Raw genomic sequence first — 26,661 nt, forward strand, 5'->3', positions numbered from 1 at the left:
GGTGTCATCCAGTATTGAATTATGAAGTTCCCTCTTATCTCCCGCGTGCAGGTTTGTCTGTGACGACAGAGCAAATAAATCCTCAGAGTTGGGTGTCTCGGAAGGCGGATGCCGGAGCGGAGGAGGTGTTCCGGAATAAGAACAGGATCGCACTGGACACTGCAAATCATTCTGCAACCAAATGTACATGTGAGTAACCAGCAAGGAAATGTTTCCACTATTAGCCCCTGATTTGTTTTCTGGTTATCCCTCATTGGAAAAGGCTGTGACCAGTGCAATAGGGGTACCGTGGAGAGGGTTCATAATTGGGACCCAGAACACTTGTACATTTTGGAGCTACCCTCTCGTTGGTCACTACCCACCTTTGTCATTGAAGGGAACCTGTCATCAGATTTTACCCCATTAAACAAAGCAGGGTATAAAATGTCCTCTCTGGGAGTCCCAGAGATAAATTTAGAGACTGCAAAATGAGGTTCAAACACAGTGACTGCTTCCCTGAGAAGATTTGGAGTTACTTCAGGTGGGAGTAGATCCTTTTGTTACTGGTGAGAATCTATATTTGGTAGCTGCACTTTGGACCTAAGAGACTGAGGTCCGTCCCGCAGGCTCTCCTGCTGCGTGCGAAGACAACGGTGTTATAAATTTATAATAATAATAATTCTTTGTATAGTGCACACAGATTACGCAGCACTGCACAAAGCATGTCAGATTGGTCCCTGTCCTCATGGGGATCACAATCTAAACAACCTAACAGTATGTTTTGGAGTGTGGGAGGAAACCGGAGTACCCCGAGGTAACCCACGCAAACAGGGAGAGAAATTGCAAACTCTTTGCAGATGTTGACCTGGGTGGGGTTTGAACCCAGGACCCCAGCGCTGCAAGGCAGAAGTGCTACTCACTCAGCCACTGTGCCGCCCGTGGGCCATTTGAAGGGAATCTGTGTAGACTCCAGGCACCTGTAGAGATTCGATAGTTGAAGTGGTCATGCTGCTTATGGCTGAGGGATATCACGTACATCTATTATGTCACTTAAGTGCAGCTCAGGTCCTTGTATTTGTCAGTCCACAGTAGCCAGATCCCAATGTTTGTTAGAATTTAGCTGTGTGCGTTTCCCCCTATGTACAGTAGGTGGCGCCCTTGTTGCATCGTTGGCCCCTTCCGTCCAGACCGTCTGCTCATTTATTTCTTTGTCGCTGTACTTTTTTCTCTTTAATCACCTGCAGCTCTGTGAATGAGCCGTGCGCCGAGGTACAGCACTAGAAGTAATTATTGTAGCGGAGTCTTCCAGCAGATAATATCTCCTGATAAATAGTTTACTCCTGCATCCGCTATACAAGTGTTCCTAGCATGTTCTAATGATGGTGGGAGCGCGGTGTGGTAGGAGCGCGGTGTGGCCGGGCTTGTTAGAGCAGCCCGGCCACCGCTAGGCACGTTGTGAATGGACGCGGTCATGTCAGTGTGATACAAGCTGATGGCTCTTGTCGGCTCAGCGTGAGGAGAGTCATTGTGACTGGTTTATCTGTGATCGATGGAGCCTTTGTAACCGGCGTGAGCAAAATGCAGAACAATGTCAGCTTGTCCTGACACGTAATAGCATTATTAACACTGCCCCCGTGTCACCGCTGCGCCGTAACGAAGCCAGAACGTTATGATGCCGGAATACAAATGAATGGACTAGTCTAGGCAAGTAATCACCATATAATGTGTATGGGGGTCATCCAGCTCCTCCCCCAATGTTGGCTAGATCAGGCAATCGGGGTTCACCTGATTCCCAGGGAGTAAAGTCTTTGCTGTAGATGTCTATGGGCAAGAGCAATCACAAGACTTGGGCCAGGCTACCGCTACCCCTCCAGCCTCTGAGCCTGACTCTTCTCTTGCAGAAGATGACTGTTTTCTGCTTGTTTTCCAATGACTTTGTAGGATACCTTTTACAGGTAAAGGGTGAGATTTCACATAAAAGGGTAAAATCCACACAGGACATTTCATCCCTGACCTGACTGGGGAAGGGGGTAAAGTAGAGGGCTAAAAACTGGTGACAGGTTTTCTTTTTTTAAGTGTGTTATTCCATTTATTAGTCTTTCTTGCCGCATGTGCCAAGCCCTTCTATTTAAGCAGAACAGGAGGAGTCCTGAATGAATGTTAAAGGAAATCTACCTTACTCATAGATCCGGGCACTGTGACAGTGGTAATCCTCTTATATTTGTTATCCATGGCCTCCTTCCTTCTAATGATCCCGGAGTTCTCTGTCTCCAGAGCCCTTCTGTGTTTTAGTTTCACAGGCTGTTAAACTGTGCATGAGCACTCCCTCCCACCGTGTGAGGTTACTGGAGGTAGAGGGATTATGGGGAGGAGGAGATTGTGAAGCTCCAGGACAGAGGGGCTCTGGAAACGCCCCTCCTTAGAGCTCTTCAGCCTCATTAGCATAAGTGTAAAAGTTGATTTTAGAGGGAAGGAGGCCACGGATAACAAAAAGAAGACAATTTGTTCATAGATCCAGGCACTGACTGTGGTTATCTTCTTAAATTTGTTATCCTTCTTACATCAACTTATATAATTATGCTAATGAGTCTGAAGGGCAGATCCCCTTCCATTCTCTGGCTTCACAGTCTTCTCCTCTTCATAATACCTCTACCTCCACTAATCTCACACAGTGTAAAATCCTGTGATGTTAAGGCAGGGAGGAGCTCTGGTGACACCTCCCGGAGACCTTCCGGATCATTGGCTTAGGCATGGTTTCAAAAGTTTTTTTTTTTTTTTTTTTTGAAGTAAGGAGGCCATATAGATCCAGGCACCGTGACTGTGGTCATCTGAGTAATTGTCCCTCGTTTATCGTTAGCGATTTTCATGGTAGATTTCCTTTAAAAAGTAAAGAAATATGAAGAGCCTGTATCCCTTATATGTAGCATCTTGGCGCATCACCGCAGTGTCAGTTCTAGCTTTAGTTCCAGACACATGACGTGTATATTTTTTGGCCATATTCTCCCTATGGACATCAGATGGATGGATTCTGCGCCCCATTAGGTTACCAGTTGGGCCCAGTCCATATGTAAAGACACTTAGGCCAGCGGCCCGTTACTAATCAGTCTGTGCATCCCGGAACATGCAATGGATTTCACGGAACGACCACAGTGCAGACACCTTGTACCACGCGGGTCGCCGCGGTGCTCGGAGTCCTGTCCTCTGCACTGTGGTCGGTCTGGACTTTAGGGAAAAAATTCTGTAATTTCTTGCAGTGTAGTCTGGCGCTCGCCGGTGCGCGTCTTGTCTTGTTGGTTTGCACTGTGTTCTGGATTATTTTTTTTCTTGAAAAGCCTGCAGCTAATTTCCAACATTCGCTTTATCCCAGGGATGTATTAAGTAAGCTGCGCTGCCTCAAGCTCAATTTCACTGTCAAAACATGAGGTGGACCCTGTCCCAGCTGTGCAGAGAGGTCTCGTCCTCTGATGTCTCTCACAACCTTTATTTATTTCCAGCGCTCATATCTGATCATTGATGTTGTTTTCTATATATGTTTTGTTTCCCTAACATCCAGTTCCTCTTCGCAAGAAGCACCGCAGACGCTCGCAGTGGGGCAGAGGAATCATCAAGAAGAAGAAATCCACTTACTTAAAGAAAGAGGACGAAGATTCCAAATTCCGCGACGACGAAGACAACGAGGATACTCTGGAGAACGGAGACTGCCTGGAGGAGAACGGAGACGAGACGGGAGAACACTCAGTCACCAACGACGAATCCTCTTGTGATATCATGGACGGGGAGCAGACAAACGGGACCCTGGGGAAGGGCAGCAGCTTTGTGTCCACAGAGGAGGACACCTCCAACGAATCAATGTTGGTCAATAACAACGACGCGCCGGCAGAGAGAGCAGTCACTTTTGAGGATCCTCCACTTGCCACTGCCTATGTAAATGGATGTGCGTCATTGGACAGTATAGAAAGCGCACCAGTATCGGATATCCAAAACGGAAATGTGAAACCTGACAACCTCGAAACCACAGACAAAGAATCCGGAGCCCAACATGAGGAACAAGAGAACTCCTGCAATGCAGAGGGTGCGGATAAGGAACCAGAACCGGAGCAGCCGCCGGGAGACCATCAAAACAATGAGCCGGAGCAAGAAACCGATAATGTGGAAACATTAGATGTACGAGAAGGTAAGCAAAACCATTTAAAGGGACGGGCATGGTAACAAGGCTGTCAGCTCCGGCACAGTCAGGGCAAGGTGTTTACTCCGTGTCGAAGCCAGGGGCTTACTATAGATCATATATGTCTGGACAATCCTGCTCTAACGCTACAGCCGCTCTTGTACTGGAGTTCGAACTTTGACCTGACTAAAGCACCAACAACCTTTTAAGACTTCACATGTTCATCGTATGATGCTAGCTCATGTGTGATTTAAGGGGTTGGCCACTTTACCTTATGTGTTTTTGTAATGTGTGAAGGGGGGGGGGGCAGGATATCGGTAATTTACCAATATGCATCTATTAATAGTTCTTCTATTAATGGAAATGTTGGGTATGGCCGCATCCCAAAATGTCCGATCTATCAAAATATAATAATTTGATTTTTCACGCTGTTTATTCCCTTCACCCCCAGTAATGTAAAAAATGGCGCCCAGCATTTTTTGCCCTTTTGAAAAAATTATTAAAGAATTCTATAAAAAGTGAACAAAAAGTCGTACAGGCCGAAAAATGGTAGCATTGACAACGTCATCAAAAGTCACCAAAAATGACACCACCCACAGCTCCGTACACTTAAGTATTAAAAAGTTATTAGCGTAAGAAGGTGGCAAAATGATGATTTTTTTTTTTAGTTGTACGGGAGGCTTTTATTTTTGTAAATGTAGGAAAACATTTATAAAAACTTCATAAATTTGTTACCTCCGTGATCGCACCAACCCAAAGAATAAAGCAGACATGTCATTTGGGGCACACAGTGAAAGCTGTCAAATCCAGGCCCAGAAGAAAACGGCGCAAATACATTTTTCACCATTTGCTTGGCATTTGGAATTTTTTGCCAGTTTCCCAGTACACGGCATGGAATTGCACTACGAAGTGCAATTTGTTACGCCGGAAACAAGCCCTCACACAGCTCTGTACATGGAAAAATAAAGTTATGGATCTTTGAAGGTGGCGAGTGAAAAAATTAAAATGCAAAAATGAAAAAGGGCCCCGGCGTTAAGGGGTTAAACAACTAATAAATTGAGAGGTTTGTTAGAAAGTCCTCCTTATCATGCTGTTCACATTTTGATTTTCATGAGACCATGCAGCACCTAACAAGTGATCAGCGGTACCGTTTACACTTCTATTGTGCTCGCCCCTATCCTGTAAGTTTTTTTTTTGTAATTATTTTTTTTTCCGTGTGCACATATTGGCTGTAATATTTCGCCAGTCTGCGATGTAGTGAGAAGTGTTGGGATTCATCCAGCAAAACCTCTCCCGAGCACAAAGCGTCTGTTTAGTAAACGCTTGAAGCTCGGCTTTTAGGATGCCCCCCCCCCCCTTCTCAGGAAAGCCTTTAGAAGTCTGTCTCATTGGAAATAGCTGCTCAAACATCCAGAAAGACGGAGGAGGCTTGACGCTGCGCGGAAAGGTTACGTCCGAGAAATCCGGCTGGTTCTAAATGCTGAGCAGCTGCTTAATCAAAACCACGGCCACTTCTGGATCCTTAGTCAAACAGCATCTTAAAAAATCAAATATCAGGAGCCGGGTGCCAGCGGCGCGGTAATTATTGCTGTCGTTAGAAAAAGTTCATCATTATATATAACACATGGTGCAGGGGGAGGGGGAGCGTGAAGCTGCAGGTGTTGATAGAGATGGGAGTACACAAGTCCGGACCAGGATTTATCTGTTACATCTGTGGCCAAAGTGCAGGTCATCTATATCACGTGTCTGATCTGTCATACCCTCATGCAGGTGAAGGAGAGGGCGCGATACCACTCAAAGAACAGCACCTGGAAGAGATCCTGGACCCAGAGCCACCACTCGTTGTTGACCATAAGAGACTCGAGGTAAGTGCACACTCAATAGACCTGGCCAAAAGGAGATGAAGTTATACACGTTGGCCAAAGCTGAGCCAAACCTCAGCACCCAATGGCTCCTCAACTTAGTATGTAAAGCCGAGCTGTTCGACACTCGCCTGTAACATTGAGCAGCCATTGGGTGCTGAGGGTAGGTGGGTTTCGTCCGCAGGTGACTTCTTCAATGCTTGGAAGACTTTTTTTTAAACCGCTGAGGTCTTTGCTCAACTGGTTCAATCCACAGATTGTTGTGAAAAATCTTTAAACCCCGTTGCACTTTGCGTGCCCAATACTTGATAAGGGGCATAGTCTTGCTACCTCCCATAGGAGATGAGTCAATTGTGTCAAGCTTTGACTCCAGCTGTGTGACCTAAAAGTTTGGGATTCCAGCAAAAGTTCTCAGCAAATGGAGGTTTCTCCGCTGTACTTTCCTCCGTCCTGCATTCGCAAAGGCTCAGACACAACAAAAACAGGTTGAGGTCATCAATGTTCTCCAGTATGAACGAAATTACCTTTGTAGATTTGATTATGTTGTGTGTGCAGGGGGAGGACAAGGTCATTATTCAGTGTTGTAATGTATTTTTGGCTTGACATGCTGTGAAGCGCAAGGCTCTGTCTCACTCGACCTGTACGTGTGCTTCCTCGTAGGGACTGCTTGACATTGTGGTGAAAAAGAGCAAAAATCTAACAGTGGATGAACTAGAGCGGTGGTACTCTGTGCTCAGCCAGTGCATCTACACACACAGGCTGGACTACGATAAAACTAGCCTAATAGAGGTAAGTCGTCAAATTCACTTCAAAGCTTGGATCTTAAAGGTGCACGGCAAAGTGGATCTCTATGGCTTATCATTTTTAAAAGTTTTGAATATCTCAAAAGTTTTGTGTTTTATGCTTGCACTATCCTTGGGTACCATAGGGAATGAGCAGAGCAGGGAAGTGACTGCTTCTCTGGAGCCCCCCATGGTTTTGTATGTGGTATAGGCTGTCTGTGTGTAAATCGTTGATGTCCAGTTATTGAAACATCTCTGATCAAAGAGTAATGCAAGTAATAATCCATGCCAGACAACCTTGTCTTCTCTGGTACCTCAAGCAATTGGCAAAATGGGGGACCACAAGTTCCAACCGGAAGAAAGAGTTCTCCTTACAGAGACTTTGCCAACTAAGGCAGCCTTGCAGATGTGTGGATACTTGTAGCCATTGGCACTCCACTGGGGGATTCTAGGAAATCTGCAAATACATTTTCCAGGATGGGTTAAGGAAAACATTGCCTCGTTTAGCTACCTTGTAAGGCAGCTCCCTTAAAGAGAACCCGTCATGCAAAATAACCCCCTAAACTAAATATATTTTCATAAACTGCCATTAGAGAGCATTGCCTCTATCCCTTCGTTGTCCCTCTACATGCCTGTAAACCTAAGCAATGAGGTCCTAAAGCTGTATGCAAATGACCTGTGAAATGTCCAATGAAGCATTAGCATATTCAAGCTGTCCACTCTATTCATGAGTGGGAGGCACAGCTACACCCCCAGTGCATGACTGACAGCCTGTATAATGATGTGAGGCTGTATAATGATGTGCTTCCTGGTGCTGGTGGCCACGCCCCCTGCAGCCTGTGTGTGCACGTGTGTGTGTGTTTAGGAGAGATACAGCAGCTCCAGGCAGCCATGTTACAGCAGAACATGTCAGATTCATGTGTAGCTGATGTCTGTGTCTCTCACCTGTATATTAGGAGGAGGCAGCATGTCAGCAGATGCAGCACACACTAGCCATGCTTTACTATACATTACACACAGACATGAGCAGGGAGAGGAGAGGGGAGGGGGAACAGGGGTGACATCACTGCCTCTGACCATGTGACCAGCCTCATTTACATAATAAAGAATAGATGATTTTATAATGATTAATGTATGAAATGACTAGATAAAGGCTGGGATGGGATCCTTGTGAGCTGCTCCAACAGGTAGTAGTGACAGGACAAGTGACACAGACCTGATGACAGGTGTCCTTTAACACCAAGCATGACTTTCAGCAAGCATTATGCGGCATATTAACCAAACAAGTATATCTATTCCAAAAGGATATATTAATTTTAGGAATCTTTTCCTTTGGGAATAGATATATTGGTTTTGCTTTAGTCCCACATCTTGTCATTAGGCTTCTTGAAAGTCATGCTTGATGTTAAGGGGGCTGCCTTACAAGGTAGCTAATAGGACACTTTCGATGGTCCTTCAGTTTTAGTCCTCCATTGGCAAATTATTTTTGTTACAAATTCTTCTTTTTTTTTCTTGCAGGAGATGGAAAGGACAGTTGATAAGTTTCATACATTCCTGTAAAAAAAAATTTTGCCAACCAAGCAACCTCCATTCTGTGACTCCTCCCGAGAGGAGAGCGCAACCCTCCGAGCTGTTTTATTTATTCCTAGTGGCACCAAGTTCTGCTCTGAGCCCCGCTCTCCAGTATTCGACCTCTCACCATCTGCTGTTCAACGATATTGGTGCTATTGTCTCAGGTACCTGATGCCAACCAGCCTACTAGAACCAAACAGAACTTTGCAAGTGGACAAAAGAGTAAATTAAAAATTAAAAAATTTAAAAAAAAAAAAAAAAAAAATTAAAAAGGTTCACCACAGCTTGAAGATTTGAGGTGCTAATGGCGGGCCGGATGACAAGTCCACCCTCGTGTCTATATTCTCTCTGATACTAGAAAGCCATCTGCACCAACTACCTTCTTCTCGAGGGGGCGGGATCAAATCCATGCGATGTGACTGGAAATGAAAAAAAAAACAAAAAAACACACACACACTCACAAAAAAAAAAAGCAAACAAAAAAACTGGATCATACCGGAGCCAGGAACTTGTATTTATTTATTTCTCTCCTTTTTACGTCTTGTTTTTTTTGTGTTATTACTCTCCGAAAACCATCGGCGTTGTCGTCTTTTTCTCAGCCTCTTGTGATTCTTTCTCGGAAAGCAGTGCGGGAACCCGGTTAGCGGCAGCTTTGTTCTTGTAAACCCGAAGCTCGCCCCTCTCTGTGCCTTCTTCGAACACTAAATTAGGGTATTCTGTTAGTTTCTCTGCATTTTTCATAGGGATCCGGAGCAGGCGGAGAGATGCGATCTATGAAAACATCGGGATCGTTCCCGGTCTGCCTCCCTATGATATGAACGTTTAAATAGTTAATTTTTTTTTTCCAGTTTTTGAAAACGTATTTTTTTTAATGTATTTTTTTGGGGGGCGTTTGTTTCGGTGATGTGGACATGTTAAAGCCTCACTCACATCCATCTGCATCATCTTAGATAACTCTGTATCCCTGTAACGAATTCTAAGTGTAATTCTTCTTTTTTTTTTTTTTTTTTTTTTTGGTTATATATAGTTTTTTGGGGGTTTTTTGTATTAATGTTGAGATAAATGTTACACATCCAGAAGTTACTCTGAACACAAGTATTTTGGACATCTCCGTGCATCACTGGGTCGCTTTCATCCACCATATATAATGTGAACCCCCTTCAACTTGACCGTAGGGATCAGATCAGTCTCGATGTCGGTCGGACTGCCAGACTTTTCCTCCATGGTTTCTGGGCGGAACAAAAATCTGTCTAATATATTGCATTTTTTTTTTTTACTTGTTCCAAATACCTGGTGCTGGAGGTGTTGAGTTGTTCCACAGACCGGCTGCATTGGGTGAAATCCATGCCGTATCGGTTGCCCTTTAGGTCCCATATCGTCTTGTTGTATCTTATGAGCCTTTCCCCTTCGAGATGCTTGGCACTACAGTTTGTTGTTGGTGCTATGTGTTAAAATTGGTCGGATTTTTGCCTAATGTGGGAATCGGGATGAAGTTGACGCCGACCATGGTCCCAATCCTTCAGGTTTTCAGAGGAAGTGTTCAGGCCACGATCGGGCAGCAAATATTTTTGACCGACGCCAGTGATTTTCTGCCGTCTGACAGTTTCTAGTTCTGCGGCTGGTGCCAAAATTTTGGGTTCGTTAAAGGCAGCTAAGATCTGGTATTTTGGAATTAATAGACTTAGTCGAGACGGGAGTCATTTAAGGTCGTATGACCCATTCGAGAATAAACGAGGAGGATGATAAAGTTTCGGGGCTTGTCTAGTAGTTTAAGATTTCTGGTCCAGTATTAAAACCACAAGAACAAGTTACTTTAGTGTTTTGTTCGTTTTTAGTTTTTTTTTTTTTGTATTTTTGAGGACTTTATACCTGGCTGCTTGTAGCAGTGTTAAATTCTGGACAGGAATCCTTGACCACAATTGATCTATTTTGGATTTTTTTTACTGTTTGGATTTGGTTGACATGATTTTTTTCTTTTTGTTATTAAGGCATTTTGATTTGAGAGTTTGGATGTGTACACAGGGCATCCTTGGGTCGTCCACCTCAAATTGTGATACAAAAGTGCCCACAAATCTGCCCCCTACTGTTTTCTCTAGCAGACAGGGATGGTCCAGGTGTGTTTTCTGGCCAATCTGAAATAATGGTCCGTGTGATCCTGACCCAATATAATCAAATTGAGTCTTTTTGTTTTTTTTTCGGAAACTCAATGACTAGATCTGGTCTTCGATGTCGGCCAAGAAACCAAGGGTTTTTTCGTAAGATACTGTATGATCAAAGATTACTATACAAACTTAAATCTGGATGAAGCCTGGCTAGATCCAGCTGCCTCTTAGCTGTACACCCAAATTTTGACAACATAGGAGGTTTTAGAAGATGTCAACGCAAGGCTAAGCTACATAATTTCTCGACAACGGTTATTTTTTTTTTCCGCGACGTGTATAGATGTTGTCTCTAAGATATTGTATAACCGTTGACTTTGCCAAAATGTCTAACCCGATATAGGGGCATTTATGTCCCAGATTAATTTTTGGCTGACGGCCCGATCTCAACATGGCAGATTCTGCTCCTCGCTCTTATTTTTGCTTACACACGGTTTTATTTCTAAACTGAGGAAAAAAAATGCAGAACATGTAGCATATTTATTTGCTTTCATATTTACTTGCACCTGAACTACTTCTTTGATTTTTGTTTTTTTGTTTTTTTTTAAACTTTAGCGCTAAATAGAGTCCAAAAGATTTTTCGGATAAGCATTAAAATCCAAAAATAATTTTTTTATAAAGAAAATACTTTTTTTATCCTGTTTAACTTTTCACGGAAAAAAATTAAATGAATTAACTCATGAAAATTATCAACGTTTGTAAAATAATTTTTTTAAAGAAACCAGAAATTCCTCCAAAACCTCCTTTATGATATTTTAACGACCCCCCCCCCCTCCTCCTCACTTGTGTTTTTTGAATTCTTTTTCCTTCTTGTCTAAATAAAGTACAAATTTTCTATTGCGATTTTACATTTGTACAGTGCGAAAAACCCAATTCTTTGATTATAGTTCGCATAAAAAAAACAATCTATAATTTAGACCAAGTCATCTTTGTAAAAAAAAAAAAAAGCAAAAAATGTATTAAAAAAAAATTGGGCTGCTGTTATTGGGTAAATTTATTATGTCCCAGATTAAGCCCCAGCTCAAACTAATTTTCGTTAAAAAATAAAATTATAAAAAGAGTGAAAAAAACAATATAGCACATTTGGCCAGTGTTGGATGCGCCTGTTACCAATACACAAAGTAGCCATTTTTGGTTTTAACCAGTTTTTGGTAAATTTTTGTCAACCTTTTTTTAAATTTTATGATACACACCCTTGTACACATCAACGTATAATGTATGTATGTGGACTAGACTTTTATAGCTGCAGATTGGAGTGATATTTTTGTGAATTTGCTTCTTTTTTTTTTTTTTTTTTGCCTGTAAAATTTAAGGTCTTAAGCGTCTGGGTTTTCTCCTATCTCTTTGTATGCGGGCCACGGTTTGAAAGTTGGGTAAATTTGTATGTATATAAGAGGTTTATTTTGTATTGTAGTTTACTTTATGGTTTTTTCCACCCCAGTACTTTTTATGAATTTTATGCATCTGAAAAGTTTTGAGACGTGGTGTTTACAAAAAAAGTTGGCTGTGATATGATTCCTACTGTGTTTCTCTCTAAACCAATCTTGAGATTTCGCCATCCCAGGTAGCCGGGAGTAGGTTCCCGATGCTGTAAAGAAAATGAGAACCGCTCCAAGTCGCTTTGGTTCTCAGCAGAAGCGTTCAGTCAACCGTAACTTTTCTGAGAGACAAAAATCCATAGCGATTAGTTATTTTACAAGAGCTCTGTCACCCCCTACTGTGAGAGCACCGCCACTCTGTGCAACCAGCAAGATTATTGAATCAATGACCTCATCCCTCACGATGCACCATGAGAATAGAGGGGAAGATGAGTTGAGACGAGCCGGCTTTTCTTCACAGCTTAATTCCTGAAAAATGCCGTAGAAAGGTTCTGAATTACAGTGGAATCAACATTTTGTTAAGTTTTATTTTTACAGAATTTATTACGGCCTTGTTGAAAGCTTGGAGATCTCCAACATGATAAACTTTGTTTTGCGTGTCGTTCGAGTGTACTGGTCAATTTTTTTTAGGGTTTCGAGAAGTTTTTGCATTAAGTTTTTGTGAAACCTTAGGAAATCTTTTGCTTTATGTTCTCGCCTCCGGCCTTGAGCTACAATTCTAGGTTCTAGATCAGACCTTCATCTTGAATCGTCTTCTCTATTCTTGGTCTTTGAATCGGCGACTCTCTACGCCTTTCTTATCGTGTAGCCTAGTCTTACGTGGCCATTGTAGAGTCTTCTATTTGTTTGGATGGTCACTTTTTTTTCTTTACCACCAAAAGCTCTGCAGTATTTTCACGCTCCTCTTCCGATGTTGCCTATTCTCCTGATTTCTCTTTTATTTTTCTCTAGTTACCTCCCGAATAAAAATGTAACCAGTACCCTGGCTGCGATGGTGGCCTGGAGTCGAAAAAAAAAGAGTAATTGCTGCTTTTTAAGGTTTTTTTTTTTTCTGTTTTATGAAAGTCTGATCTCCCAAGCGATCTCCGATTCCAGGAGACAAATTGTAGCCTTCCGATTGTTGCTTTGACTCCCTCGGGTAGAGTAAATGGTTCGTAGGGAAATCGAAGTATTTGCATCTTTCTGAAAAATTGGATGTAGATTTTTATTCTTTTTGTAAAAATTGTTTCCGTATAAAGAATCTTTTATGATCGGTGGCCGACGACATTGTCAAAATATCTTGCGTTAAGTAGAAGAGGTTATTGCGAGGGAGGACCATTATCACCGCGGTGCTACAGTGGTTATTTTACAGTAATGCGGAACCGCAGGAGAACGGTGTAATAGCTCCAGGGTTATCATAGTATGGAATAAACCCGATTCACGCTGTGTTGTGTCACGAATGCAAAATCCATCTGGTGCATAAGATATACCAAAGGGTTAACACCGCAGTTCTACATTCACGACTAGGACTACCTACTTTTCATTGACTTTACTCAAGACACCTCATTGCATCTTCATCAGGGGGTGGCTTCACTTTGTTGACTCGTTGTGATCCTTCAGGACCATCAGTGGTTGGTCTGTACGAGAGTTGTGAGGTTTCATGGAGCCTGACCTTGGCTGAGCGTTTTTAGTTTTTTTTTTTAGGATGAGGTTCCTAATGGAGGGACGTTTTGCGCAAAGTGTATATACTGTAAGCCCTGGCATAAGAGCTCGTCTGGTGGAGCACATTCATTATACATATATTCCCTAAATTGTCCGGAAATGGAGAATTGATTCACCATCAAGACTCCTCTATGCCTAAGCCTTCGCCTTTTATGATCTGTTTGGTGCTATCTCGAATGTGAAAAAAGGCTACTATATAACCCAAGATTTTCGGTGCACAGTCTGAATAAGCTTACAAAGGCCATAGGTATCACAAGTAACCACCCTGGCTGCTTCGGGTCCCTTTCATTGTGGCCTAAAATCTACATTCACATGTCTCCTCCCTTTTAAACATTCTTGAAAACCAAATGTGGAACTAGTGTCACACAATTCCAAGAGTTGGTAACGTTGCTAAGGTGAGCCGGGATGGGGCAGTGTGTTAGATGCGTTGCTATTGTTATCTCTTACTTCTCTATCGACGTCTTTACTGTGACTTCACCCAGTGTCATTGGTTTTCACTTGACGTTGCCGTATACTCTCATCTTACCACCGTGTATATACAGTTGTGTCGTCCCTTCATGCTTGAATACCATGAACCAAACCCTCTGGATAGTCGATTTCTTATGTTGCCAATGTGTTTTCTAGTTTACCTTTTGTGTTCCTCCTCTGTTTTCTGTGTTTTTATGTTTGCAAGAGCTTGTCTGTTGGCCTCTCGAAAGCTTGGCTCAGGAGCGTAACTTTTTTTTTTTTTTTCCTATCGTGATCACAACCTAAGCTTGAATTTGTTGGGAATATTCCTGTACGTTTTTTTTGCCATTTTGTTTTTTTTTAATTTTATTAATGTGCATATAGTTCTCATTAACCAAGGCATATTTTCTGGATTCTGTAGGGGTTTTTATCCAAAACGGTATTTAAATTTGATGTCTTGGGGTTTGTTCTTTTTTTTTGTTTGTTTTTTTTTTTCCTTTTGGGTTTTTCTGACTTTTATTTTCTATTTAGTTTTTTTGAAGTAAGTTATTTAAAAAATAAAAATTAAAAAAAAAAACACCTTTTTGAACTTGATGAATTTTTGGAAGAAATTACTGTAATTTGTAATATAACTGCTGTGACATACTTGAATAAAGATGAAATGGGGGATTCTGTGTTATTTTATTACTTTTGGTGGAGTAGCTCCTCTTTTATCCCAGAAGAAGACTCTTCAAGTAAGGTCCAATGTTTATTACTCTCTTTGAGATTGTGTTTTTTGCAGTTTTTTTTGTTTGTTTGTTTGTTCGCTATAAGACACACTCCAAATCTGGACAAAAAAAAGGAGAAATGCATATTGGCACCAATTTAAAATTCCATTTTGGCATAGAAGCACAGCCGTTCACTCTTGCGCGCAGCTCAGCCAGTTCTAGTGGAATATTCTTCTCTGGCCCTAAGGGTTAAAGGACCTTGCATTTATGCAGGAAGCATGTGATCAGTCACCTAGTTCTGACATTCTAGGTCAGTGGTGGCGAACCTATGGCACGGGTGCCAGAAGTGGCACTCAGCCCTTTCTGTGGGCACCCAGGCCTTCACCCCAGCACAGAATTTGCTAGATGTGACTAATGGCTTTCTCCTGCGGTCCAAGACAGCCATGGACATGCCATGCTAAAGCGACACCTCCTTGGCTACCAGGACTACGTGAGAAGGTGTGGACAGAGAAGGATTATCATTGAAGCTCCTGCCTTGGGTCCCCTAATTGTTTCTCTTCAGAGGAACCTGGAAGGAAGCTATAATTTCTCCATCTTCTTTCTGTTGTATTGGTGTCCTCAAGACGCCAATACGATTGAAACTTGTGATACAGCTAGGATCAATAAGTTACTGCTTAAATTGTCGTGTTGGCACTTTGCGACATAAAAGTAGGTATTGGTTGTAGGTTGGGCATTCTGTCTCTAAAAGGTTCGCCATGATTGTTCTAGGTCCTGCAGCAGTACCCTGGATGGCACGGAGAGCGATGCAGAAGCTCTACGATCTCAAAAATTGGGAAAAATGTTTAGTCGGTGCTACACCTGATCTTCAGGACAGCGGTTAGGGCCTGTCTGGCAGCACTGGATCTTCTTGACCTTTGGACTATAAGCTCCAGGAACATTTCAAAAGTTTTTTTTTTTCCTGCTCAATATTTTATGTCTAGTCTGCAAAATATGGTACATTTGAAGCTGAAGGACACCTTCCATTTTGCTTTTATGCATTGTGAAGCAAATATACCTTGAGAATGCTGTTTCTACACTGATGCAGAAACATATCTTGTTTAATCCCTGAACTGAGTGGTTTTGCTAAAAAAAAAAAAAAGTATAAAATTCAGGACCTTGGGAAAGCTGGGTGCAGACTGGCTGTAGTACATAAACACATTACACTGAGCTTCCTGAACTGTCCAGACAGGACTAATCAACCTTAGCTGAATGACTTCTACACATCAGCTGGAGGATGGTGCAGTGAATGATTACTTCTGCCTGGCAGGGACTACACAGTGATGACGTATCCCCGGCTGATGCTGGGCAGGACAAGGCTGGAGCAGTGCATAATTAGGGTAAGAGGAGAAGTACAGGAGTGACGGAGCCTAATTATCATAATTTTATAATAGTTTTTTCAGCAAAACCACTCCGCTCAGGGATTAAACAAGATATGTTTCTGCATCAGTGTAGCTACAGCATTCTCAAGGTATGTTCACTTCACAATGCATCACATCAAATGGTAGGTTTCCATTAAGAAAAAAAAAGTCCTGTGTATTTTATGGAATCCTCATGGCCATAGCTCTTGCCATGGAATTTCTTTTCCCCCTTATTGCTCCCCCTACCTTATTAAGTGTGTGTGTCTCTAAATTAAATGGACATTATAATGTACTTTCCTCCTGGCAGTTCCGCATCATCTTTTTGCTTCTGATCTTTATTTTTTTACTAATCCTGTTTTCTGTTTCTGTACTTTGTTCTTAAACCCATGATGCCTTATCACAGCATCACATGGACAGCTAAAACCAGTTCTGGTCGTCTCAGAGACAGATATTATATCATTATACAGTCAAAAGTATACAGACTAGAAGATTTAATTGCCCACCCAAAAATGCTATACATTTCTGTGCCCTTTTGTGCATTTCATGAACCCATTCTCCGTCTTGCTATGTCGCCTTCTGATTTCTGTGGATGCCCCTGCTCCAGATATGTCATAGTCTTCCCTGCGTAGAATATAATCCCAGTCTAACGAGTCGGCAGAGGCAATTTATTACCTGTGTGGAGCCATTCAATCTATTTAAACTCCAACTAATTTTCACCCTACACAGCAAAAGTGCGGCCATGTCCTCCGAGGATTTTATGCTAATAGAATAAAGTGAAGACTGTAAATCACTGCAGGACATGTATTAGATGTCACTTTTCTCCAGACTCGTCCATCGCCCTCAGCACTGGCCTGTCACTCACTGCGAGATGTTTTTACGGCCACACATTCCTTAAAGGGATGATTTGCTTTATTAGACTTTTTTTTTTTTTTTTTTTTAGATGCAGCATCACTGTTGTCACACCCTGCAGTTCACCTTTATGTTTGCTTCTGATCTTGGTTTTTAGAAATTAAGGTTCGGCAACGTAGACTTGTCATATTGGTGGCCAAATAGCTGATCCGGCACCTCGAAGCCCTTAGCTAGTTGCTGTAATATGTCTGGGTCGCTTGGACAAACTCAAATGTCGGGTGCGCGCATCTCTAGTTTTTAGATTTTCCACACTTCAGTCTCATAATGCTCATGATCTGTACAGGCAAGCGTTTGTGTCCCTCCCCTAGAGGACATCCCATGCACTTTCATCATCCAGGAAGGTCTGGTAGCTGAGATACTCGGTAAGATAACACAAAGATAAGTCAGCCCCCAGGGCTCGATATAGCTCGGAAGACAGAGAAGGTTCCTGTAAGGGTCCCAACTGGGGAAATGCTTTTTACATTCAAATGAAGAGATTGTACTCCACAAAAAATTGCAGCGTAAACCAAACCAACCTCGGGTTTCAATGTTTCAGCTTTGTTGTACAGACTGGAACACTTTGGGCAAAGTCATCTCCTCACCAGAAGTTATTGGAGGCAAAGGGTTTCCAACAAACCCTGACACTGTTTCCAAATTGGCTCCACATCAGTTCTGTTTTGCCTGATATTGTACATCATCGATATCGAAGGGAGTGCGGTCTAATATTACAAAAACAAGAATTGAAAGAGTTCAAAATTGCAAAAAGCGCACTATTTATCCAAGAGTCTTGTGTAGCGAGTCCAATCTTCATGTGAACGGTGCCTGGCAATTGGAAAAAAGCCCCACGGACTCTGGAAAATAGTCTCAATAGGAAAAACCTCTTTCCTGCACTCAATCCCTGATTAAAAACATTTTCTAGATTGTTTATAAAAAGTTGGGCTCCAGCACTCCAAAAGAGATTCCTATATTTGTTCAAAAAGTCATTTTTATGCCATAAAATTTTTTAAAAAAGGACATCTTCCGATGCATCCTTCTGTAGCAACCTCTGCGTTTCGAATATACATATTCGGTTCTTAACTGTGGTCTGAACACTACAAATACAAGACATGATTAAAAAGAGTACGTAGTAGGTGAAAGAGATCAAGTTAATTAACGCATGCGTGTCCTACATACCTCGTAGCCCGCATGCGTTGATACACGGAATCAAAGACCTAAAAAGGAAGGATGTCCCGGAAAAATCAATGAATACAAATACATGAGATCTGTTCTGTCCTGGTCCTGAGATTCAAAATCCAGAACGCCTTTCTATTCCGTAACTTGCGATCTCTATCCCCACCCCTCAACGGAGCTCTAATTTTTTTCTATGCCGAAGTGTGTTTGGAGAAAATGCCTGGATAGACTAGATATATATTTCTCACTTATATTCGAGCCATCCGAAACATTTTCTCTTTTATAACAATCCTTTAAAAACCATGTACAATCCTGCAGGCTTGTAGGGTACAAGAAGAACTTCTTGGTCACAGACCTACACATTTCGGATCAAATACACACATCCTTGTCCTTAGTCATGTTCTAAGCTTAGTGCGCTGTAATATCACAAACCATGGGGGGGGGATTCATTATGATAGTCTTCTCTGCTGCATATCAGGGAGATAAGAACTTAGTGCATCATATATCAATATAATAATATAATCCCCACCATAGTGATCAGTCCGGGGCACGGCACTCTACACGGCTGTGATCACGGACTGATCACTATGGTGGGGATTGAATTCTGTGCATTATATTATTATAATGTTCAGAGTCAGGGCTGTTTCACATGACTCTGTGATCACACAAAGAATCTAGTAGTCTGCCATAGATTTAGGAGATCTAACCTTGGGTCAGCATCTCCAGTACCATATGTGAGCCAATAGTAACATCAAATACCCTTTGCTAATCAACCAATGTGTGTCCTAACTGTAGATACTGGGGAAAAAAACTCTTTTAGGGTGAGTTAAATTCTTCTCTTAACTGTTTGAAGCTCTTGACAGTTCCTTCCAAAAACAATTGAACCACCGTATGTAGTCCCAGAGCCTCCCACTTATCAAACCTCTTAAATTCCAATACCTCCTCCAGACATGGGATGCACCGCAGTAATGTAAGATCAGTTCAACCAGAGTCCCAAGAGGTTCTTAACCTTAGGCCAAGACTTGAGTACCGGGGTTGACGTGAATAAATCATTTGATGGCCGAACTGGTCAATCCTCTGGTGGCCCCCAAACCTTTACTGGTCATGTAACTGTCAATAACAGTCCACTCATAGCATAGGCCTAGTCTACAAATTTGCCCTGAGCCCACATCGGACTGACCCACCAGAGGACCAGAGATTCTTCTGGTGGGCCCGACACTTACTGGTGGTGTATCTGCCAGTAATAGTCTAAGCAGGGCATCGGACTAGTTATATATATTTTTTTTTAGCATAAACTTTACTAACTGATATTCGAAACAATATTTATCATCCAACCTCAGACTGTTTAGGGAGAACCACTATAAGCGTCTCCTTCTCTTGCGTCACTTAACTTCCTAAAGTTCTGGTCAGAGAATGTTACTATATTCCATAATAAATTCTAATTTACATTTCTGCTTAAAACGAAATTGGACAGGTCTTTCTGGATACGTTATTACAATTGTAATTTTTTACAGGTGGTTCCCAGGTTACATACATGATCGGTTCTTTAGGTTTGTTCTTAAGTTGAATTTGTATTTGTAAGTCGGAACTGTATATTTTATAATTGTAGCTCCAGGAAAAAAAATTCTGTCCCAGTGACAATTGAATTTTCACGATTTTTTGCTGTAATGGGAACAATGATTGTCAATAAAGCTTCATTACAGACTCCTTACAGCTGATTATTGCAATCTGGGACTATAGTAACATCCAGAGAGCTTCAGCAGAGGTCACAGGGGACAGAGAGGTCTGTCTGTAACTAGAAGTCGTCTGCAAGTCAGATGTCCCTAAGTAGGGGACTGCTTGTTAATGCACCTTTTGAAATTTGTGTCTCCAAAATGGCCGCCTCCTTGATTGTGTGATATGTAACATTTATAAATTCTTTTAAAACATTTAATTCATCTATTTATTAAGGAACAAATGTTTAATGTGAACCTTCCCTTTATGAACTTTTTTTTTCTGTAGCTCAGGATAAACAAGAGTGAAACAAAAGCCGGAACATCACAATTCTCAATAACGACTTTATCTTCGAGGTAGAACTAAGGTGAAAACTTGCAGCTGGCTCTGGTCAACTGCATCTGGGTGTCCTTGATGTTGTGTAATTGACTCTCAAATAGCCTGAGACTGAGCTGAAATGATGCGCTAGACAATGTAGCGACCTGGTGATGAAAGTCCTGGTCATTGCGGCATGAACCTTCTAACTATCCCGGTGCTGATCAAAGTTTAAAGACTTGAACCTGTCTCTCCCGGATGATGTCTGAGGCACTCAAGTATTTTTCTGCTCTAGCTTTCATCTTAAATTCAGTCTTCCTATATGAACCCGTAAACTTTCATCTTGGTCTATGGAAGAAGATTGGTTAAAGTTTAATATTGTCTCCAATAATCATCGTCAGGAGCCTAAGAACCGAGAAGAGGAAAAAAATGATACATTGTAGAAGCTTTGGATCTGTCATTTCCAAGAGAAACTCAAATAAACATCCACATCGGGTGATACCAGGCAGAACTTTTGGTGGTCCCGGACTCTGGTGTAATAATCAGTCCTGAAGTCTCATCAGAAGTCAACCCCAACTTCTATTTTTTATCCAATTATTAGGATTTTTGGCTTATGGTTAGAGATGAGCAGACTTATATTTCTTTTTCCATATTAAAGTTTTTTTTAGAGAATTTTAAACAGATCAAAACAAATCTTAGGCAGGAAGACCTAGAAGTCATCGAGCACACGATTCTATGTCACACCCGGTGAAGAAGCTATAGATACGTGCCGCAGATAGTAGCTGTAGTGACATCGACATCATAGCGAAAAGGAACGTCACATAGAAAAAGTAAGAAAGAGAAACAAGAAGAAGATGAAGAAGTAGATCTGGAGGAGAGAAGGGAACCGCACCTCTCCCTCTCCCGATACCCAATTACGTGCAAGTCAATCAGTCTACCAACTGAACTGGAAATGTACTTGTTGGGTCCATATAGCCAGAAGAAGTAACAAAAGAGAACAGTGGAACCATGTTTTCTCCGGGGCCATATTCCGAAGACTCTCCAACCGGTGCACCTCGTTGACACGTCCCATCTAGTGATGCAAATAGGGCGGCTCAGGTGGAGTAGACCTATAGTTTTAGTACAGGTTTGGCCAAGTAGAGGAAAATATGATACATTGTAGAAGCTTTGGATCTGTCATTACCAAGAGAAACTCAAATAAACATCCACATGGAGTGAACAAGGTTTAATCACCGGAGGCGACAGGGCTTTTTTACTATGAGAACTGTCAATCTGTGGAACAGCCTGCCTCAGGCGCTGGTCACAGCAGGGACAGCAGAGAGCTTCAAGAAGGGTCTAGATGCCTTTTTACACCTAAATAACATTGAGGGTTATGTTATATAGAATTGTTTCCCCTAAGTCCCTTCCTCATCCAATCCCTTCCCTTCCTTGGTTGGACTTAATGGACATGTGTCTTTTTTTTCAAACGTATAAACTATGAAGTGACTTGGACGTCTTGCTGGATTTGCAGGAAAACTGACGCCCCTTTCTACTTTCAATTGTGACCTTGGCTAGTAGTAAAGCACATCAGTTCACCGTACTTGCCGCCAATCAGGAAAAACATCTGAGCCGCATCGCCGAAGGACAACTACGAATCTGCTTATCTCTATGGGATGATAGTGTTGATGATGCGTAGAGTGAGAACTAGTAACAATGTGTATAAATGTGGATTCATCTGCTGGTGTTCAAACCTTTAAAAATTATATATGTAGATAAGTAACCAGAAGAAGAAATGACAATGACCCCTAGCGGTGATGGTCCAGCATTGTTATAAGTTCCTTGAGTGTGTGAACACCACTTGTCCCTCTCAGAAGCTGAAACTGGACCGTGGGGGAGGGGAAGAGAACCACAGAAGAGATCATGATGGGTACTGGATGAGGAACCACCATACAGCGGGACTGGCAATCTGGCCCAAATTGAAGAATTTCCCCTGTCCTCCAATTAAGCAGAGGAGCATGGAGCTGCAACCACGGGCAAAACCAGCAGAAGGGGCGAGGTGGAGAGAGGCAGTACATAGGACAGACTCTCCTTATGTAGGGCTCCAACCAGGGGCTTCCATGACCAGGGGCTTCTCCAGGTGGACCACTGGGATGGGATGTGAGAGACCAGAGCAGCATCCACCCAGAGTCCAAGAAGGCACACACTTGAAACTGGATACCTGTGCCAGCACTGAGGAGCACATGAATGTCCACACGCGGAGAAGCTTTGCTCCCACCTAGGGAGGCTTCTCTCAAGAACCCTAGGTACTGGCGTTTCCAAGACATGGGGAACGTACAGGACAAGTTCCAATTAAGTGCTCCGGGCTGGCCCAATATAGGCAGAGATTCTCTTGACGTTGTCTGGAACGCTCCTTGAGGGAGAGTCGGGTTGTGTCCACCTGCATAGGTTCCTCTGCAGACGATACAGGCGGGGCCTGGAGAGGCTTTTGGAAGTCAGGTGCCGAGCAGGGCAAACGTCTAACACAGGCTTGTGGGTGCTCGAAACGTAGTTCTTCAGCATGCTCCTTAAGTATCTTTGACATGAGCTGAAAGACCTTTCTTAAAAGTGGCGGTCAGGGCTGCATCATTCCAGGACAGTTCAGAGGCCAGGGTGCGGAACAGAACTGCACACTCTCCCACGGATTAGTCCTCTTGGCGCAGGTTCAACAATGCAGTCTCAGTAGAGGAAGCTCGCCGCAAAGCAGGTTGGTCTTGCTGCTACGTGGTACCACCAGGTCGTTCCACAGGGGAGACTTGTCTGCGGTGGCAGCAGATGGATTTCTGGGAAATGGGCAGCACCAATTGACGGTGCACGGGCTTTTAAATTTCCTGAAGCCGGTAAGTGCGCGCCCAAGGAGACACAGACTCGTGTATACGGCCCGTGGACCGGAATCAGGAGCGGGGTGAGGTGAGCAGCGCGGGTGCCACGGCAGCGGTGCACGGGTATAGCGGCTGCATGGAGCGGGGATGCACGGGAGAGCCCACTGGTCGCTGGACCACCCGTGACACTGAGATGTGTAATATGATGATGTGATTGTATGATTATTACTTCTATAACCTCACATTTTTTTCTATAGACAATTATTATTGGCTCCTGTATGTTCTCATTGTTTGTGCTCCGCCAGTTCCCTCCCTCCCTGCATGCTGAGCTGCGGCTGTGAAGCATGTTTTTACGTTGCATGTACTTGGCCTCCACATTCTTCCTCCTATTCATTCTCCCCTCGGTGGGTGAGTTTAGAGAAATGTTAGTATAAAGATGTCTGGATGCTCTTTGCACATTCCAGTTGTGGTCTTACGTTCTGCTGAATAGCGCCGTACGCTGCAGCCTTGATCTGTGCACTTATGGTAAGTGCTAGACAAGATTTCCTATGCTGTTACATTAGGCGCCTTTCAATGGCAGGAACATCCTCTGGTGGGGGAGGGGTAATAATGATCACATTACTGGAGGAACTGAATGCTACACTTTTTATGTAGTTTTAAAGAGAACCCATCACTAGGTTTTACCAAACTAAACTAGCAGCCTCCTCAGGTGGGGGATGAAATGTCCTTTCTAGAATTCCCTTTTTTATTTGACATCTCACCCGCTTACCTATAAAAGTCTCCTCCAAACTCATGAGAAGTGTCATCTTTTTTCCTCCTCATTTTGTGGCCTCCTGTCCTCCATCCTCCTCATATTGTGGCCTCCTGTCCTCCATCCTCCTCATCTTGTGGCCTCCCACCCTCCATCCTCCTCATATTGTGGGCCCCTGTCCTCCATCCTCCTCATATTGTGGCCTCCTGTCCTCCATCCTCCTCATATTGTGGGCCCCTGTCCTCCATCCTCCTCATATTGTGGCCTCCTGTCCTCCATCCTCCTCATATTGTGGGCCCCTGTCCTCCATCCTCCCTCATATTGTGGCCTCCTGTCCTCTATCCTCCTCATATTGTGGCCTCCTGTCCTCCATCCTCCTGATATTGTGGCCTCCTGTCCTCCATCCTCCTCATATTGTGGCCTCCTGTCCTCCATCCTCCTCATATTGTGGGCCCCTGTCCTCCATCCTCCCTCATATTGTGGCCTCCTGTCCTCTATCCTCCTCATGTTGTGGCCTCCTGTCCTCTATCCTCCTCATATTGTGGCCTCCTGTCCTCTATCCTCCTCATATTGTGGGCCCCTGTCCTCCATCCTCCTCATATTGTGGCCTCCTGTCCTCCATCCTCCTCATATTGTGGCCTCCTGTCCTCTATCCTCCTCATATTGTGGGCCCCTGTCCTCCATCCTCCCTCATATTGTGGGCCCCTGTCCTCCATCCTCCCTCATATTGTGGGCCCCTGTCCTCCATCCTCCCTCATATTGTGGGCCCCTGTCCTCCATCCTCCCTCATATTGTGGCCTCCAGTCCTCCATCCTCCTCATATTTTGGGCCCCTCTCCTCCATCCTCCTCATATTGTGGCCTCCTGTCCTCCATCCTTCTCATATTGTGGCCTCCTGTCCTCCATCCTTCCCATATTGTGGCCTCCTGTCCTCCATCCTCCTCATATTGTGGCCTTCTGTCCTCCATCCTTCTCATTTTGTGCCCTCCCATACTCCATCATCCTCATGTTGTGGAATCCTGTCCTCCATCCTCTCTCATATTGTGGCCCCTTGTTCTCTATTCTCCTCATATTGTGTGCCCCCGTCCTCCATACATTGTGGCCCACTGTCCTCCATCCTCCTCATATTGTGGCCTCCTGTCCTCCATCCTCCTCATATTGTGGCCTCCTGTCCTCCATCCTCCTCATATTGTGGCCTCCTGTCCTCCATCCTCCTCATATTGTGGCCTCCTGTCCTCTATTCTCCTCATATTGTGGGCCCCTGTCCTCCATCCTCCCTCATATTGTGGGCCCCTGTCCTCCATCCTCCCTCATATTGTGGGCCCTTGTCCTCCATCCTCCCTCATATTGTGGGCCCTTGTCCTCCATCCTCCCTCATATTGTGGCCTCCAGTCCTCCATCCTCCTCATATTTTGGGCCCCTGTCCTCCATCCTCCTCATATTGTGGCCTCCTGTCCTCCATACTTCTCATATTGTGGCCTCCTGTCCTCCATCCTCTCTCATATTGTGGCCTCCTGTCCCCCATCCTCTCTCATATTGTGGCCTCCTGTCCTCCATCCTCTCTCATATTGTGGCCTCCTGTCCTCCATCTCTCTCATATTGTGGCCTCCTATCCTCCATCCTCCTCATATTGTGGCCTCCTGTCCTCCATCCTCTCTCATATTGTGGCCTCCTGTCCTCCATCCTCCTCATATTGTGGGCTCTTGTCCTCCATCCTTCTCATACTGTGGCCTCCTGTCCTCCATCCTCCTTCTTTCGTGTGCTCCTGCCCTCCATCCTCATGTTGTGGCCTCCTGTCCTTCATTCCTTTCATATTGTGGCCGCTGTCTTCCATCCTCTCTCATATTGTGGTCCCTTGTTCTCTATTCTCCTCATATTGTGTGCTCCCGTCCTCCATATGTTGTAGCCTCCTGTCCTCCATCCTCCTTGCATTGTGGCCTCCCATCCTCCTCATACAGTGGGCCCCTGTCTTCCATCCTCCTCATATTGTGGGCCCCTGTCCTCCATCCTCCTGATATTGTGGGCCCTGTCCTCCATCCTCCCTCATATAGTGGTGTCCTGCCCTCCATTCCCTTTATATAGGGGCTGCTATCTTCAACCTCTCTCATATTGAGGCCTTCTGTCCTCCATCTTTCTCATATTGTGTCCCCCCTGTCCTCCATCCTAATGTTGTGGTCTCCTGTCCTCAATCCTCCCTCATATTTTGGCCTCCTGCTATCCATTCCCTTAATTTTGTGGCCTGTTTCCCATCCTCTCTCATATTGTGGTCTCCTGTTCTCTATTCTCCTCGTATTTTGGCCCTCCGTCCTCCATCCTTGCTTATATTGAGGCCTCCTGACCTCCCTTGTCCCTGGGGTATTAAACAAAATATAAGCTTTGTTACTTAACCTCTTTCCCCTGCAGTTCTGTTTCTCTTCTATCAGACGGAGGAGTAACCTCAACACATCTCTGCTAAAGAGCAGGAACAGACGGGACATTCTCCCAAGTACTCTGGACGGTGGTTAAGTCCCAAAGCTTCTGGGATGGTTGGGAGCTATTGAACTGGGCCAAAACCAAGATGGAGGCTAAGAATCAAACTACTAGAGAAAGGTCAAGTAAACGTAGCAGAGGTTCGCTACACAGAGTAGCAAGTAACAATACGCAGGAATAGGGCAATAGGGAATAGTGCAAGCTATGCGGTACAGTGCAGTCTATTGAGTAGGGGAGTAGTACATGCCATGCAGTACAGTGCAGTCTATGGAGGAGGGTAATAGTCCGAGCTATGTAATATAGTGCATTTTATTGAGTAGGGGAGTAGTACATGCTATGCAGTACAGTGTAGTCCTATGGAGGAGGGTA

The 26,661-nt window shown here is 43.7% G+C and overlaps 1 protein-coding gene across 3 annotated transcripts in view; it reads left to right on the top strand.

Moving 5' to 3' along the window:
• Positions 1 to 9,317, top strand: part of ATAD2B (ATPase family AAA domain containing 2B) — a 62,246-nt gene extending 52,929 nt beyond the window's left edge. For 2 of the 3 annotated variants that reach the window (XM_072143635.1, XM_072143637.1), the window contains exons 24-28: positions 52 to 189; positions 3,533 to 4,153; positions 5,915 to 6,009; positions 6,667 to 6,795; positions 8,307 to 9,316. In XM_072143635.1, the coding sequence (XP_071999736.1) occupies positions 52 to 189; positions 3,533 to 4,153; positions 5,915 to 6,009; positions 6,667 to 6,795; positions 8,307 to 8,348 (1,025 nt within the window). In that variant the 3' untranslated portion in view covers positions 8,349 to 9,316. Of the gene's footprint in view, positions 1 to 51; positions 190 to 3,532; positions 4,154 to 5,914; positions 6,010 to 6,666; positions 6,796 to 8,306 lie in introns of all 3 variants that reach the window. The other variant, XM_072143636.1, reaches the window with a different exon arrangement.
• Positions 9,318 to 26,661: the final 17,344 nt, after the last annotated feature.

Source organism: Engystomops pustulosus, chromosome 3 (genome assembly GCF_040894005.1).
Source record: "Engystomops pustulosus chromosome 3, aEngPut4.maternal, whole genome shotgun sequence".
Taxonomy (NCBI): domain Eukaryota; kingdom Metazoa; phylum Chordata; class Amphibia; order Anura; family Leptodactylidae; genus Engystomops; species Engystomops pustulosus.